Here is a 13,702-nt window from a genome sequence, read left to right as displayed (position 1 = left end):
ACCAAATAAATATCAAACAAAATGAGTCTCTACTTTTTTTGTGGCTTAATTTAATTTTAAAATTTATTTATTAATCTTTATTGTTTAACACATTTGACAAATATGGCTCAATTTATGAATAATTCTCTTGACCGTTAAATATATTCGATCACCGAATAAATTTGGGGTGTAATTGAAGATCTGAGTTAAATTATTTTGAGTTTTGAAAAGATAGATTTACTTATTGATTAAGATTAATTTAGTAGTATATTCTCGTTAGATAAAACTCAATAAATTTAAAGTCTACGTATAAGAAAAGAAATTAAAAGTATAAATATTAAGTTAAATTAAAAAATATTGTAGAAAAGTAATGCTTTTATTATTAAATTTGAGTAAAATACTTTATATATATTATTAGAGGGAGGAAGATAGTTGGAATTTTTTTATGTACGGTGGTGTTAACAAAGACTTTAAAATCTTTTCGTTTAAATGAATTGATGTTTATAAGCCCAAGAGTAAGGTGGTTTGAGGGTTAGAGATATCTGGTTTATCAATTTTGCTCTTTTAATTAAGTGGAGGTGGAGACTTATCTCAGATGTTTCTGGTGTTTGGAGAAATATATGTGTTGTCATGTATGATGTCTTTGTTGTCTATTCTTTAAGGGGTGTTTGAGATTTGAGCTTTTGGAACTCCTTTTCTTGGTAGAAAGGAGTTGTCCTTCTTGGTTCTAAGCAGGAAAATCCTCCAGACTCGTTTGTGGATGGTATTGCTAGGAATGTTGGATCATAGTTTCACACGTCTTTTTGTGGGTGAATCTTGGGTTGGGAGTATCCCCTTCAAGAATAGGTTCCTTAGGTTGTTACGATCACCATATTCCGAGGGGAGTGTGAGAGAGGTAGGTGGGTGGGTGAGTGGAAAGATGAGACCCGCATTTGGGACTTCAAGTGGTGGAGATCCTTCTTTTTTCATGAGGAACTTGTTATTGTTGAATTTCTTTATGTCATATGTGGTTATTTTTTTCCTTGGACAAAGATAAATGCATTTGAAAGTTTGTCAGGGATGATATTTTCTCTGTGTCATTTACTTATCATTCTCTTTTAACTTCTTCTAATTATTCAAATATTTCCTTTTCCATTGGTATTTACCTCTTCCACACATTTGGGCACCTTCTAAAGTGAGTGTTTTCTCTTGGCAACCTCTCCTTGATAGGTTTCCCTCTATAGAGAATTTATTCAAGAGAAAGGTGATTGTTTACCCTATTTTTTCTGCCTGTTCTATTTGTGGTGATTTGGTTGAGTCGGCTTCTTACGTATTTTGTACTTGTGACTTAGTTAACAATGTTTGGTATATAATTTTCATAGGAACTCTAGACCTCTATTTGAGATTTCTTTTTCTTTAGGAGGTAGGGTGAAGTCTAGTAGTAATTTTTCTATGATTTAACATGTTTTGGTCTAGACATTTGGAGGACCATAAATGAGATTGTAATTTCTGATACTTTGAGAAACATGAAAAAGTGAAGGAGAAAAGTATTTTTTGGCTTGAAAATGACACTTGGGCGGATAAATGATGAGTTTTTGCACCTTCACAAATTGGCTTCAAAATTCCATACTTTGGATTAACCATTAAGGGATCGAGATTTTGGCATGGTTTAGAGTGTTTGTGGTACTTTCGTCTTCCCGTGTCGGTCTTTCTTCTGACTAGACAACCTTATATTCTTCTTCTATTCTCTTTATTTTCATATTTTCTTGTCATGAAGATTTTCTTAGTGCCGAAAGACTGAAAAGCCCTTGTGAGAGTTTTATTGCAAAAGGTGTTGTGCCTTATTTAATTTATTCAAGAGTGTAATGATCTTGTGGATTATACTAGTAAAGACTTAAAAGTTAAAAGCTAAACCTAGAAAAAAGCTTGGGTGAACGTTCTTGAGTTTAACTTGTCTAAAAAGCTCTATTTAATTATTGAATTGAAGGTTCATCAGATGATCTTGCAAAAGTTCAAATCTATTTTTGGTAGAACTCTCAAGAAGAAACTCTTATGGACATGAGTATGCTAAATGGTTAGGCCATATATATATAATTTTTCCTCTCCTTTATTTTTAGTTAAATATTTTATTTCCGCTGTGTTACTCTCTTCATTTCCCTCTTTCTTTTATCTTATTCTTAACCTCTAACGTAAACTTTTTCAAAAATTATAAAGAACTTCTAGTTAATCATAAATTTTGAATATCACAATTCACTCCCCTCTTATGTTTGAATTCACTTGGTCAACAAATATGTCTAATGATTTAAGATCATTGGATTCCTTTATGCAGCCACCTTCAGATGTCATTTCGTGTACATATAACTTAATATTTTTTTAGCCAAATCAAGGTTAGATAAAATATTTCCTAACTTTTCTAAATTGTTTATTATGTGAGAGAACCGCATCTTGATGAAAGCAAATATTTCATTGAGTTTCATATAAAAGGGTTCATACTCTTTTGTCAACGTGTTTATTTTGGTTTACTTGATGTCTTAAGTTCCCTCATTGAGAACTTAAAGAACATCTCATATTTTCTTAGCCATTTTACAATGTGAAATCAAGAATTAAACATCAGCGCTAAAGGAAGAAAATTAATATATTTATAGCATTTAAATTATAAGATGCTTTCTTACATTCTTCACCATTCTAGTATTTAGGAGGGTTTATTAATCAAAATCTCATCGACAATATTTTTGATAGCAACCTAAAGAATTTTATCTATGGACATAAAGTGTACATACATACATTCTTTTCAATATGCATAATTCTCTTCCTTTAATACGAGAGTTATATTATATACCCTTTTAAATCGTCCTTACCTATATTCTCAACTTTTGAAGTCACAAGACGTGATCAAAAGACCAGCTCTTGATGCCAATCGTTAGGTTGAATATGGGTGTAAATTGGTCTCTAAGGGGGTTGAATAGACCTTTACTAAAAAAAATAATTTTCAAAATGGTTTTAGAAATTAGAGATAAAGTTATTTGGTTTGTGAAATCAAGATGTCAATCTCTTAAGGACAACACCTAATGGGAAGCGTCGTTCGGTGGAATCTCTGATGACCTCTAATCAAGAAACCTTTGGTGATGGCGTCTACCAATAATTTTTATCAAGCTTCATCATATAGAAGAAGTCAAGTTCCAAATGAAATATTGAATCAAGTAAGGAATCTTGAAGCTTCAAGGTTGCGATTGAAAAGAAATGTGAAAGCTCGTCTGGAATGTGTCTGAGTGATTAGAGTATTTTAAAGATATAGGAGTAATTCAAAAATTACTAAGGGAATGTATACATTAACCAAAAAGTGTTTCAAACCTCTCTAAGTTTGTTTAAACACCTTAAAACCCTTATAGGAACCACCAAAGTGTTTATGACATTGGTCAAAGGTGTTTCTAAATATTTAGTAAGCTTATATACACTACCTAGTCAGTTAAGTCGATTTGGAAATAAATTAGAGCAATATATAAAACTTCTTAATCGATTAGACTCTAGAAGTTGTAGGTTTTCTTTAATGAGAATTACGATGTCCATTTTTGTGAAGCTCATAGTCGATTAAACTTATAATATAATCGATTATGACATTTAAAGGCACATGGATCATTTTTCTTTTCAAGCAAGATTTTTCACCTATAAATAGTGGGCTAATCCCCACTTTCAAAATACACTAGAAATGTATCTTTATATACTTTCTCACTCTCTACTCTCTTCTTTGTCATTTCTTTCTTTTTCACTAAATTGCCTTTGAGAGTGAAAAATACTAGTGAGACTTTTTTGTTTAGTCTGTTGTTGGGGTATTATTGTAATTTATACAAACATAATTAATACTCCCTCCTTTTTTTATTATAAGTCGTTTTGGAAAAATATTTTGTATTTTAATATAAGTTGCTTTACAATTCCAATGAATAGTTAATGCTATTTTTCCTATTATATCCTTAAATATTTATTATTCTCTCTCATTTCAATTATATAAATTTATCTTCTACATATCATTAATGAAGGATAATTTTGTAAAAACCTTCATAATTTCTCATTTTCATACAATAATTATTATTTTTTTTAATCTGTGTGAACAATCTAAAACGACTTATAATAAAAAACAGAGGGAGTATCTTGAGTAATATCTCTTGTGAGGAGTAGCAGTTTGATTTGTGAGTTTATCCAATAAAAGCTCTCATTTGGTTTGCGATATTTTTTCGTTAAAATCTTCGTTTGGTTTGTGAGCTTTATCTAGTGTAAAAACTCTCTTTTGGTTCATGAGATTGCCTGTCAAAATTTCTATTTGGGTAATGAGCTTAGCCTCGTGTAAAACATCTCTCTTGGTTATGAAATTATCTTAATGTAAAATCTCATGTTCTGTTTGGAGGATGTTTGGAGGATAGTCAGTGCAAAACTTCAATTTAATTGTAATAAGGTTTGTTGGCATTACGTCTATTTTTTAAAAGTTACTTTGATGACATAATAAATTAATAAATTAATAAATTTTTTTTATAAACTGGGGTATGAACACTGACCAAATATTATTCCTACCAATAATCGAATTTTGTATTCCCCAAATATTCCCAAAGTACTTGGTTTAAATTAATAGATTTTGATTGGTAAAATAATTGGTTAGTGCGCATAATCTCATAATTTTAATGATTTTCATAAAGTAAATATTTAATTAAATTTTTATCCGAACCAATCTAACCGGTTGGAAGGAGACTAGTCTGATCCGAATAGACAGAAAGCGGCATGAAAAGCGATACAATACAAACTATTTACATTTCTGTATGCTATGGTCCTCTTCTTCTCTCCGTTTCCGGTCACCGGTTCTCATCATCTTCTTTTGAACAAGATAGAGGTAACACTTTCTCACTTCGCTACAAAGAATTGCACAGTGTCACTAGATTTAGTTCCAATATTGCATGTAATAAGTGTTTTGAATTGTAATTACCTTCTACAAATTCATGATTAGGCCATGTTTCTTTGCACTAAATGCTTTTACCCAACTAGGTTTTCTGTTTAGAAATTTCAGTACTAATTTGAAGTATACAAAATTACAAACCTAGAAAAGTTATTCCCCTAAATTTGGCAGTTTTTATAGCAAATTAAACTATCATAGTTGTCATTTATATGACTTGAAACTAGTTTGAAAGATATATCATTTTTTAATTCTCACAAGATCTCATTTTATTATGCACCCAATATATTATAGTTTGAAATATTACTGATGTTGATTTGTAGTTTAACGAATGATGCACCCTGTGAAACTCTGCATTTAAATTTTTTAAGACTTTGAACTAATGCAGATTAGGAGCCTGATAACACAATAAACAAATCTGAAGACTTGTACAACCGGTTAACAATTACTGTTCAAAATAAATGGCTTGTCAAATGGAATCCATGAATCTGCAGTGGAGATTGTCAGTTATAGAGAATGATGGCTCAAAGAGATCATTTGCACCCCTTGCAACTTCTAGAATCTACCGATGTTGTTGTGAGCCAAGTTTCAGTGGACTAACTTCAAATGTTGGCATGAAGTCTTTGCCTTTTTCTCGGACCCGGTAACTGAACTTTAACGTTTTATATTTTCTCCTGGTCTAAAATGAAGGTGACATTTTATTATATAATAGTTATTTGTGTTATATAATCCTTTAATCAATAATAATTGATCATGTGAGGGTTGATGGTAGAAGCCCTGTTATAAGAGTTGGTCAAATGAAGGATAATTTAATAATTAGAAGTAATCAGTAGAGGAAGATTAGGAAAGAGCTCTGAGCAGTTAAAAAGGCTTTAAAATTTAAATGGCTTCTATAAGGAATTGGCTTCATACATAACATTGACCATATTTGATTTAGGTAGCTGACACACCTAGCTGAAAACAAACTTTGGTTATTATTGTGAATAACTTTTTGAATTTTAAACTCTTTTATCTTAGAGTCTCAAAAATGGTTCTGTTTTTCCATTCTATATCCATGCAATATCAATTGTTTTAAATGTTTTTCAATACCTTGGTTCAGTTTCCAGGGAAGAAGAGCTGGTTGGAAAGTAGCTTTAGCCTTGAACACAGATGGATTGTCTGGTAATGATGAGCAACAAAGCCTCAATGATTCTGGTTCCAGTTTTGGTGGCACTCGATTGGGTAGGATACTGAGTGCAGGTGGCAGACAGCTTCTAGAAAAGCTGAATTCAGCTAGAAAGAACTTCCCTATGAAAATATTCCTGGTACTTTTGGGTTTCTACACGGCAAATGCACTTGCTACAATCCTTGGTCAAACCGGGGATTGGGATGTTCTGGTTGCTGGTATTGTAGTGGCAGCAATAGAGGGAATTGGTATGCTCATATATAAAAATCCCGCTACTATGAGGACTGGGAGGTTGCAGTCTTTTCTAGTTTTGGTGAACTACTGGAAAGCAGGTATATGTTTGGGTCTCTTTGTAGATGCTTTCAAGCTAGGCAGCTAAGGACCAGAAACCTGTCTCTCTTGGTCTCTTCAATTAATCATTGTATTCTATAAAATCATGGTAAGCCATAAGTGCAAAGTTGTTTTTCTCTACCTTAGTTCTGTTGATGATTGGTGCACTTGAAATTGTAATATATGAATACCATTGTTTAATGAGGCATTATGCACAGTGTAGTGTTGCATGTGCTTATGTGATGGAGAAGTTGTTGTATTCTTAGCTCAACCTGAATTCATTCGGTTGTACATTTATTTCAGAAATCCCTCCGCACAATCAATTATTGATATGTTTGTAACTGCATCAAATGCCTTTCATTCGGATCATCTAGCAGAAACTAAAAACCGCGGCTTCTTAAATTCAGGGCAAATATCGCATTGTGGCACATTTTAAATGTTGTTGCAGTTTTCTGACTTGAAACCAAACACTCTGTGTGTCTATCTATCTATATATAAGTGTTGGAACAATTAGGGTTTTTAAGAAAAATGAGATAGAAGATTGAAGAGAGAAAAGAGAGATAAACCGGAAATCTAAATTTGTGAAGTTGTTATTGCTAAAGCTGATAAGTGTATTATGAATTACAACGTCATGCTTATTTATAGGCAACCAATGCCAAAGTCCAAAACACACCGTTCAAATCCACAATATACAAAATTATATTTTGGTTTTGACACAATAGCTATATGATGTATTCGATTCTGTCGAATTCAACTGACTTCGATTAGGTCGAGCACACCTATGTCAAATTACACACTTTTTACAAAATACTTTTTACAAAATTATGAATTACAACTTCTAACAAATAATGAATTACAACTTCTAACAATGTGTTATGAACTATGAAGCACAGACTCCGACACGGACACTGGAACACGACACAGACACTCCGACACCGATAATGTTGAAAACATAGGACACGGACACCGTTACATATAAGCTAATATTTGAGTTTCATTTATCCATATATTAATCAAAATTAATGTCTTTAATTCTTTATTGATAACATTGTTTCAATACATGTTTAACCCTTTTAGATGTGTGTGAGATTTGTCCAAAAAATATATAAATGTATGTTGAAGCAAAGAAAAAAATAAATTTTTATTTGAAACATTTGTCTGAGTTCTCGAACATATGTGGTATGAGTGTCATACGAGTGTCGAACACTGATTAAAAGAGTGTCAAAGCAAAGAAAAAAACCATTTTTTTAGGGGACACTTGTCAGACTTTTCTGACACTTGTTTGACTTTTCCGACACGTGTCGTATATGTGTCATACAAGTGTCGGACACTGACGCGTGTCGGACACCGCGACACGCCTACTCCTAAAGGTGTTCGTGCTTCATAGGTTATGAACTTAGATATTTAAGAAAAAATAATATGAAAAAAAATGTATTCTATCATTAAAAGAAAATACATTTCTTAAATTATATAAGGAAATATAGTACCAAAAAAGATGATTATGTAAAGGAATATTTGGAATTCAATTAATTTTTCGAAGACAACAAAATAAAAAAATATATATAATGATTGAAGTTTTTAAACTAATGTTTATTTAAAAAGGGGAAATATAAATTTACTTTATTTTTAAAAATAAACGTTGACAAAATAGTATTAATAGCAGGAAAGGAAAAAGAAATTGGTTGATAAAAAGAGTAAAAACGTGTAAAGCAGTGTGAGAAGAGTTATTTTGGACAGTGGAGCGTTAGTCTCGTTAGTTTGGCGCTAAAGACGTGTTCAGCTTCAAATCTCTCTCAACCTTTCCTTATTCCTCTCCTCACTCACTCCTCAAATTCTCTTTTATCTTTCTCTTCCCATTCTATTCCAATCTCTCTTCCTCATTCTTCTTCTTCTTTCAATCTCAATCTACCATGGATGAAGAGTATGATGTAATCGTCCTCGGCACTGGCCTCAAGGAATGCATCCTCAGCGGCCTTCTCTCCGTCGATGGCCTCAAAGTAATCTCTCTCACTTTCTTTACGTAATTGCGTTGCTATCATTTTTCATTGATTTTCATGCTTTTGTCCATGATCATGTATTCATGTTCAGGTCTTGCACATGGATCGAAATGACTACTATGGAGGAGCTTCTACATCTCTTAATCTTACGCAGCTATTCAAGAGATATCGTGGAGATGACAAGCCACCGGAGAGTTTGGGCTCGAGCAGAGAATACAATGTTGACATGATTCCAAAGGTAACTCGCTCTTATTTTTCATGACCTATAGATCAGCATAAAATTTGTATTTGGTGATGAATTTCTAGCATGTTTTTCATTTCCATTCATTTACGACGGAATCAAGTTTTCATCTATTTTTGTGATAGTTTATGATGGCCAATGGAGCTTTGGTTCGCGTGCTCATCCACACAGATGTTACAAAGTATTTGAATTTTAAGGCGGTAGATGGAAGCTTTGTGTATAATAAGGGAAAGGTGTGCACAATTGCGTCTTTTCGAAGTTACAAGAAAGTTGAATTGTCCTGCAAATTGAGAAAAAACTTATGGATGCGTATCTTTCTGTATTAATTTTCAGATTTACAAAGTCCCAGCAACAGATGTTGAAGCACTGAAGTCACCTTTGATGGGTCTGTTTGAGAAGCGCCGAGCTCGGAAGTTCTTCATTTATGTCCAAGATTATGAAATAAATGATCCCAAATCTCATGAAGGACTTGATTTGAACCAGGTTACAGCAAGGCAGCTGATTTCGTATGTATCTACTTCCTTTCTTTTTTCCTTGTTATCTTTACAACTCATGATCTACAAGAACTGTCAATTATTCTAATATTATTCATTACTTTTATTCAATCTACTTTTCTACATTCTTAATGATTTGTCCAAATGCAGGAAATATGGATTGGAAGATGATACAGTTGACTTTATTGGTCATGCTTTGGCACTTCATCTTGATGACAGTTACTTGGATAAGCCAGCCAAAGATTTTGTGGACAGAGTTAAGGTATTCATTTGTCAATTATCCTGATCTGTTTTTGTACTGTGATCTGTTGTGAAGAACTGTCAGATTTTTGTTTTTTTCATATACCGGTTGAGTATAAAACTTCAAGATAAGTACTAGACAATAGTTAGAAGATTTTTACCATCTTCTAGAATTTAGCATCAACAGTGTTGTTTCCATAGCAGTATCATTGTGCTGTTGTAATGCTGTTTGTTTTGTATAGGTTTATGCAGAATCCCTCGCGCGCTTTCAAGGAGGTTCACCTTACATATATCCACTATATGGACTTGGAGAGTTGCCTCAGGTTTTCCATATCTATTTTCCCTTTTAAATTTAATATACTTACGAAACTAACTTCGATACCTTTGAATATTGAAAGGCATTTGCACGTTTGAGTGCTGTGTATGGTGGAACCTACATGCTGAACAAGCCAGAATGCAAGGTAAATTTATGATGATACTTCTATATTCAGGAAAATCAGTTGAATTACTAAAAGTTTGTGATAATCCTTTTCTGTGCATTTCACCTCACATTTTAGTATTCTGGTGCTTAGGTTGAGTTCGACAGTGCTGGGAAAGCCATCGGGGTGACTTCAGAAGGAGAAACAGCAAAGTGCAAGAAAGTCGTGTGTGATCCATCATATCTGTCTGATAAGGTACCGGAGATGTTAATTTACAACTTTGCATGGATCTCTAAACATGACTAACTGTGATATAATCAATCCAACAGGTTAAGAATGTTGGAAAAGTTGCGCGTGCAATATGTATTATGAGCCATCCTATTCCAGACACTAATGATTCTCACTCGGCACAAGTCATTCTGCCACAGAAGCAACTTGGTCGTAAATCGGACATGTAAGTTTGGTTTGAACTTCTAACTTCTAAGGTGCCTTCTTATTCTTAATTCGAAGCTAATCGGTTCGTGAGTTCCTTGATTATTGCAGGTATCTTTTTTGCTGCTCTTATGCTCACAATGTTGCTCCAAAAGGAAAGTATATTGCTTTTGTTACAACAGAAGCAGAAACTGACCAACCTCAGGTCGAATTGAAGCCTGGAATTGATCTTCTTGGACCAGTTGATGAGATTTTCTATGACATCTATGACAGATATGAACCAACCAATGATCATGCTACTGATGGTTGCTTCATCTCTACCGTAAGTACCGAGAAAAATCTCTGATAAACATGCTTTCTTTTCAAAATTGTACTAACCTTAAATTAAATCCTTGTAGAGCTATGATGCTACCACGCACTTTGAAACCACTGTAAAAGATGTGGTTCAGATGTACAGTAAGATCACTGGAAAGGTATGTAAAAATTTCTGAAAAATCATATATCTAAGGTAATAAATGTAACGTAGAACTTAAGGTCCAGATTTATTTTTCTTTGATCATATGGATTTAATTTTTCAGGTTCTTGATCTTTCTGTTGACCTGAGTGCTGCAAGCGCCACAGCTGAAGAATGAGATTTCTTGCAATCATAAGGATGAAAAGCATATCACCTTATTTTCTTTTTAATTAAATTTGTCTTTGTTTAGATTACTTAATGGAAAGATAAAAAATATCTCCTTTGTTCCTTTTGTTTAATTGGATTTTTGTGCCCATAACATAAGTGAATGTTAGTTTGTAATTTTTGCAATATACATATTTTTTTGCAATATATGTTTCTTCTTTTTAAATTAAATTTAAATTGTCTAGTGACGTTGAGTTTTTTTATAATTGATCCTTTCACCACTGTGAACATCATCTTGAGGTAAAACAATTTACTAGTGTTTGGTGGCACCCATATTGAACATCCAGTTGTGAATCTCTTTCTGCGCGGCTTCCATGACCTTTTTTTCTTGCCATATATAAATTTTGTGACAACTGATCGTATGTCAATTCTTTAGCCTCTTCATAAGTTGCATTTGGATCTAACCAAGATGTAAACATTAATAAAGACACAACCCTCCAAAACTTTCCCCTCCCTCCATTAAAAGATCATCCATTCCTCTGCCCTCAGGTTTCTAGTGTTGATGGCTTCAAATCCGAGAAATTAACTTGCCACCCCATAATTTGGTCCTACCACCCCCCATTTTTTAATTCCAATTTTATCTCTATAAAAAAAATCGAAAAAACAAAGAATTTCTTAAGCAAATTTCTGATATGCACCTCAAAATTTCCGATAAAAAAATACCAGAAATTCAGTTAATTTTAAATTTCCGGTACAACATACCGGAAATTTAGTTTATTTTAAATTTTCGGTATACCGGAAATTTCAAATTTCCTGTATGTTTAACTTTTTTGTTTTTTAAACGGTTGAGATTTTGGCGACATTTTTGGAGGGTCTGATTGTCAATTTTATGCTTGTTGTTTGTCATATGATGTTTTTAAACTATGTTTGTTTGTTATTGATGTTATTTTCTTTAGCTATGTTTGTTTGAACATCTTTTTTATTGCATGATCTTTGTGGCTAGTACGAGGACCTATGTAGATTATTTGTTATATTCGTACAAAATATACAAATATACAAATAATACAATGATAACAAAATAAATCTACATAGGTCCTCCAAGGGCAACATCCGCCAACCTAGCCTAAATACTGTGGACATCACCATCAGGGTTCACCAGACCCATGAGGCTATCCAAGTGAATTGCGATGTACTGTAGGCGGCTGTCCTGGTCACCAGCGGGAGGTGGAGGTGGTGGTGGTGGTGAAGAAGCCCTGATACCTGAAGGCCCTAGAACATCAGATGCTGCAGCAGATGGGGGCTGACCCTAGGGTGTGACAGACCGAGGAATCACTCCAGGTATCCATCCTGACACTGCCCAGGCTGATGAACAGCAACGACTGTATTCATGATCTCACGGGGGGAGCTGGGGATGTGACTTTGAAACCAGCGATCAATGCCGCCAGCTAGAGCCTCTAGGACCGGCCGTGGGATGTCCTGTATATAACCAAACTGGCGTAGACACCTCTCAGGCAAGTGTCTAGCCACATGGCTCTCCCATCTAACATACCCTGAATATAAGGAAGATGAATCAAAAGGACGATGCTCGCGGTGACCTGTATACGGTGTCCAAATGACATCATCCAGCGTCAGAGCATCCAGCCTCCGCCTGTACTCCATATAAGAATATATACTTATAGCAAGCTCAGATAACCAGCAAGTTATCTGGTGTCAGGACGAGAAGCGGCATCAAGCGCCGTGTATAGCATCGTCAGAGCAACCACTCTCCAAGCCCAACACGGGGTATCAAGGTCGCTAAAAAGAGTCAGATAACGGACATCTATATAATATGCAGACTTGTCCGCAAAGAGAGTACATGCCACTAGATGTAGCATGTATGCCCTAGAGGAAACCTCGTACCTCCCCGCATCGACAAGTTGCTGATTAATATTCCTCAGCCAAGACATCCCGAGGTGAAAGCCCCGAATGTCACCAAACTCCTTGAGCACAACCAGCTCATCAACCTCTAACGCATCCCTCACCATCTGCACCGCCGTCGCGTGGTCCTTATGAACTGGTGTAAAAAATGTACTAGCTATCGGAAGGTGAAGTAGGACACTGACATCATCCAGAGTCACCGTCATCTCCCCGAACGGAAGATGGAAGGTTGATGTCTCCGGGTGCCATCTCTCTATAAAAGTTGATAATAGAGGGGCGTCCAACATCGTCAAGGAGCATCCAAAAAAGACCAACAAATGGAACTCCCGAACGATCCCTGCCACCTCCTCAGGCATCTGTCCTTCGAGAAAGTTCTTCAACTTCGACCCGTGAGAAGTGAGCTTCAACACTGAATGCTCTTGTAACAATAAAATACAATTAAAAAATACAATTAAAACACAGTAGTATAAATCAAATTGCATAATAAAAATTAAGGAATGTTACATACCTCGCCCTGCCATATCCTAAAAGCGACATGGTCAGCATAGCTTGACAAAACGGACCTGTCAGAAGGTCCTCTTGGAAAAGCCTCATTAATTGTACTGATGGCTCTGTAGATGCACCTGTGGTGGTGTTCGTATCATGCACCACCACCTCCTCAGCAACCCCCTAATCAGCCATAATCACCCATTCACCCGCTCCTCAACCACCATCCCCTCATCAGCAACATGTACCCCCAGCTCAACCCTAGCAACATCCTCCCTAGCATCTTCACGAATAACATCCCAAACCCTAGCAACAACCTCGTCATGCCCGTCCACAGTAGTGGAAGCTCTACCATCCATGCGCCGAGGTGCACGGAACCCTCTACCCGCCTGCGCCTCCTCAGCCCTCCGTTTCTGGTTAGTACCGGTCGGAACAACGCGCCCCAAGACGTAAGACTAATGTACCAGC

The 13,702-nt window shown here is 35.0% G+C and overlaps 3 protein-coding genes across 3 annotated transcripts; 2 read left to right on the top strand and 1 right to left on the bottom strand.

Moving 5' to 3' along the window:
* The first annotated feature begins 4,674 nt into the window (after positions 1–4,674).
* LOC131632482 (ycf20-like protein) lies at positions 4,675–7,098 on the top strand. The gene is made up of 3 exons (XM_058903230.1): positions 4,675–4,834; positions 5,283–5,537; positions 5,994–7,098. Exons 2-3 carry the CDS (start codon positions 5,356–5,358, stop codon positions 6,436–6,438), a joined length of 627 nt encoding a protein of 208 aa, XP_058759213.1. The 5' UTR covers positions 4,675–4,834; positions 5,283–5,355; the 3' UTR covers positions 6,439–7,098.
* A 1,122-nt stretch (positions 7,099–8,220) lies between these two features.
* Positions 8,221–10,990, top strand: LOC131632483 (guanosine nucleotide diphosphate dissociation inhibitor At5g09550). The gene is made up of 12 exons (XM_058903231.1): positions 8,221–8,386; positions 8,478–8,624; positions 8,753–8,860; positions 8,961–9,133; positions 9,272–9,383; positions 9,604–9,684; positions 9,760–9,822; positions 9,934–10,035; positions 10,110–10,234; positions 10,324–10,534; positions 10,611–10,685; positions 10,791–10,990. The coding sequence occupies exons 1-12, from the start codon at positions 8,300–8,302 to the stop codon at positions 10,842–10,844; spliced, it is 1,338 nt and encodes a 445-aa protein (XP_058759214.1). The 5' UTR covers positions 8,221–8,299; the 3' UTR covers positions 10,845–10,990.
* Positions 10,991–12,531: 1,541 nt separating this feature from the next.
* LOC131632481 (protein MAIN-LIKE 1-like) lies at positions 12,532–13,593 on the bottom strand. The gene is made up of 3 exons (XM_058903229.1): positions 13,444–13,593; positions 13,257–13,272; positions 12,532–13,166 (listed from the first exon to the last, which is right to left on the bottom strand). The coding sequence occupies exons 1-3, from the start codon at positions 13,591–13,593 to the stop codon at positions 12,532–12,534; spliced, it is 801 nt and encodes a 266-aa protein (XP_058759212.1).
* Between the last annotated feature and the right edge of the window lie 109 nt (positions 13,594–13,702).

Source organism: Vicia villosa, unplaced genomic scaffold (genome assembly GCF_029867415.1).
Source record: "Vicia villosa cultivar HV-30 ecotype Madison, WI unplaced genomic scaffold, Vvil1.0 ctg.000943F_1_1, whole genome shotgun sequence".
Lineage (NCBI taxonomy): Eukaryota > Viridiplantae > Streptophyta > Magnoliopsida > Fabales > Fabaceae > Vicia > Vicia villosa.
The sequence above is the reverse complement of the archived record's forward strand: the minus strand, read 5'-3'. Positions and strand labels throughout refer to the sequence as shown.

Coding starts and splice junctions, on each gene's coding strand:
- LOC131632482 (XM_058903230.1), top strand. CDS start 5,356: ATGGCTTGTCAAATGGAATCCATGAATCTGCAGTGGAGATTGTCAGTT. Junction 5,538..5,993: donor TTGCCTTTTTCTCGGACCCG/GTAACTGAACTT, acceptor ACCTTGGTTCAG/TTTCCAGGGAAGAAGAGCTG.
- LOC131632483 (XM_058903231.1), top strand. CDS start 8,300: ATGGATGAAGAGTATGATGTAATCGTCCTCGGCACTGGCCTCAAGGAA. Junction 10,535..10,610: donor ATGGTTGCTTCATCTCTACC/GTAAGTACCGAG, acceptor AAATCCTTGTAG/AGCTATGATGCTACCACGCA. Junction 10,686..10,790: donor ACAGTAAGATCACTGGAAAG/GTATGTAAAAAT, acceptor TTAATTTTTCAG/GTTCTTGATCTTTCTGTTGA.
- LOC131632481 (XM_058903229.1), bottom strand. CDS start 13,593: ATGGATGGTAGAGCTTCCACTACTGTGGACGGGCATGACGAGGTTGTT.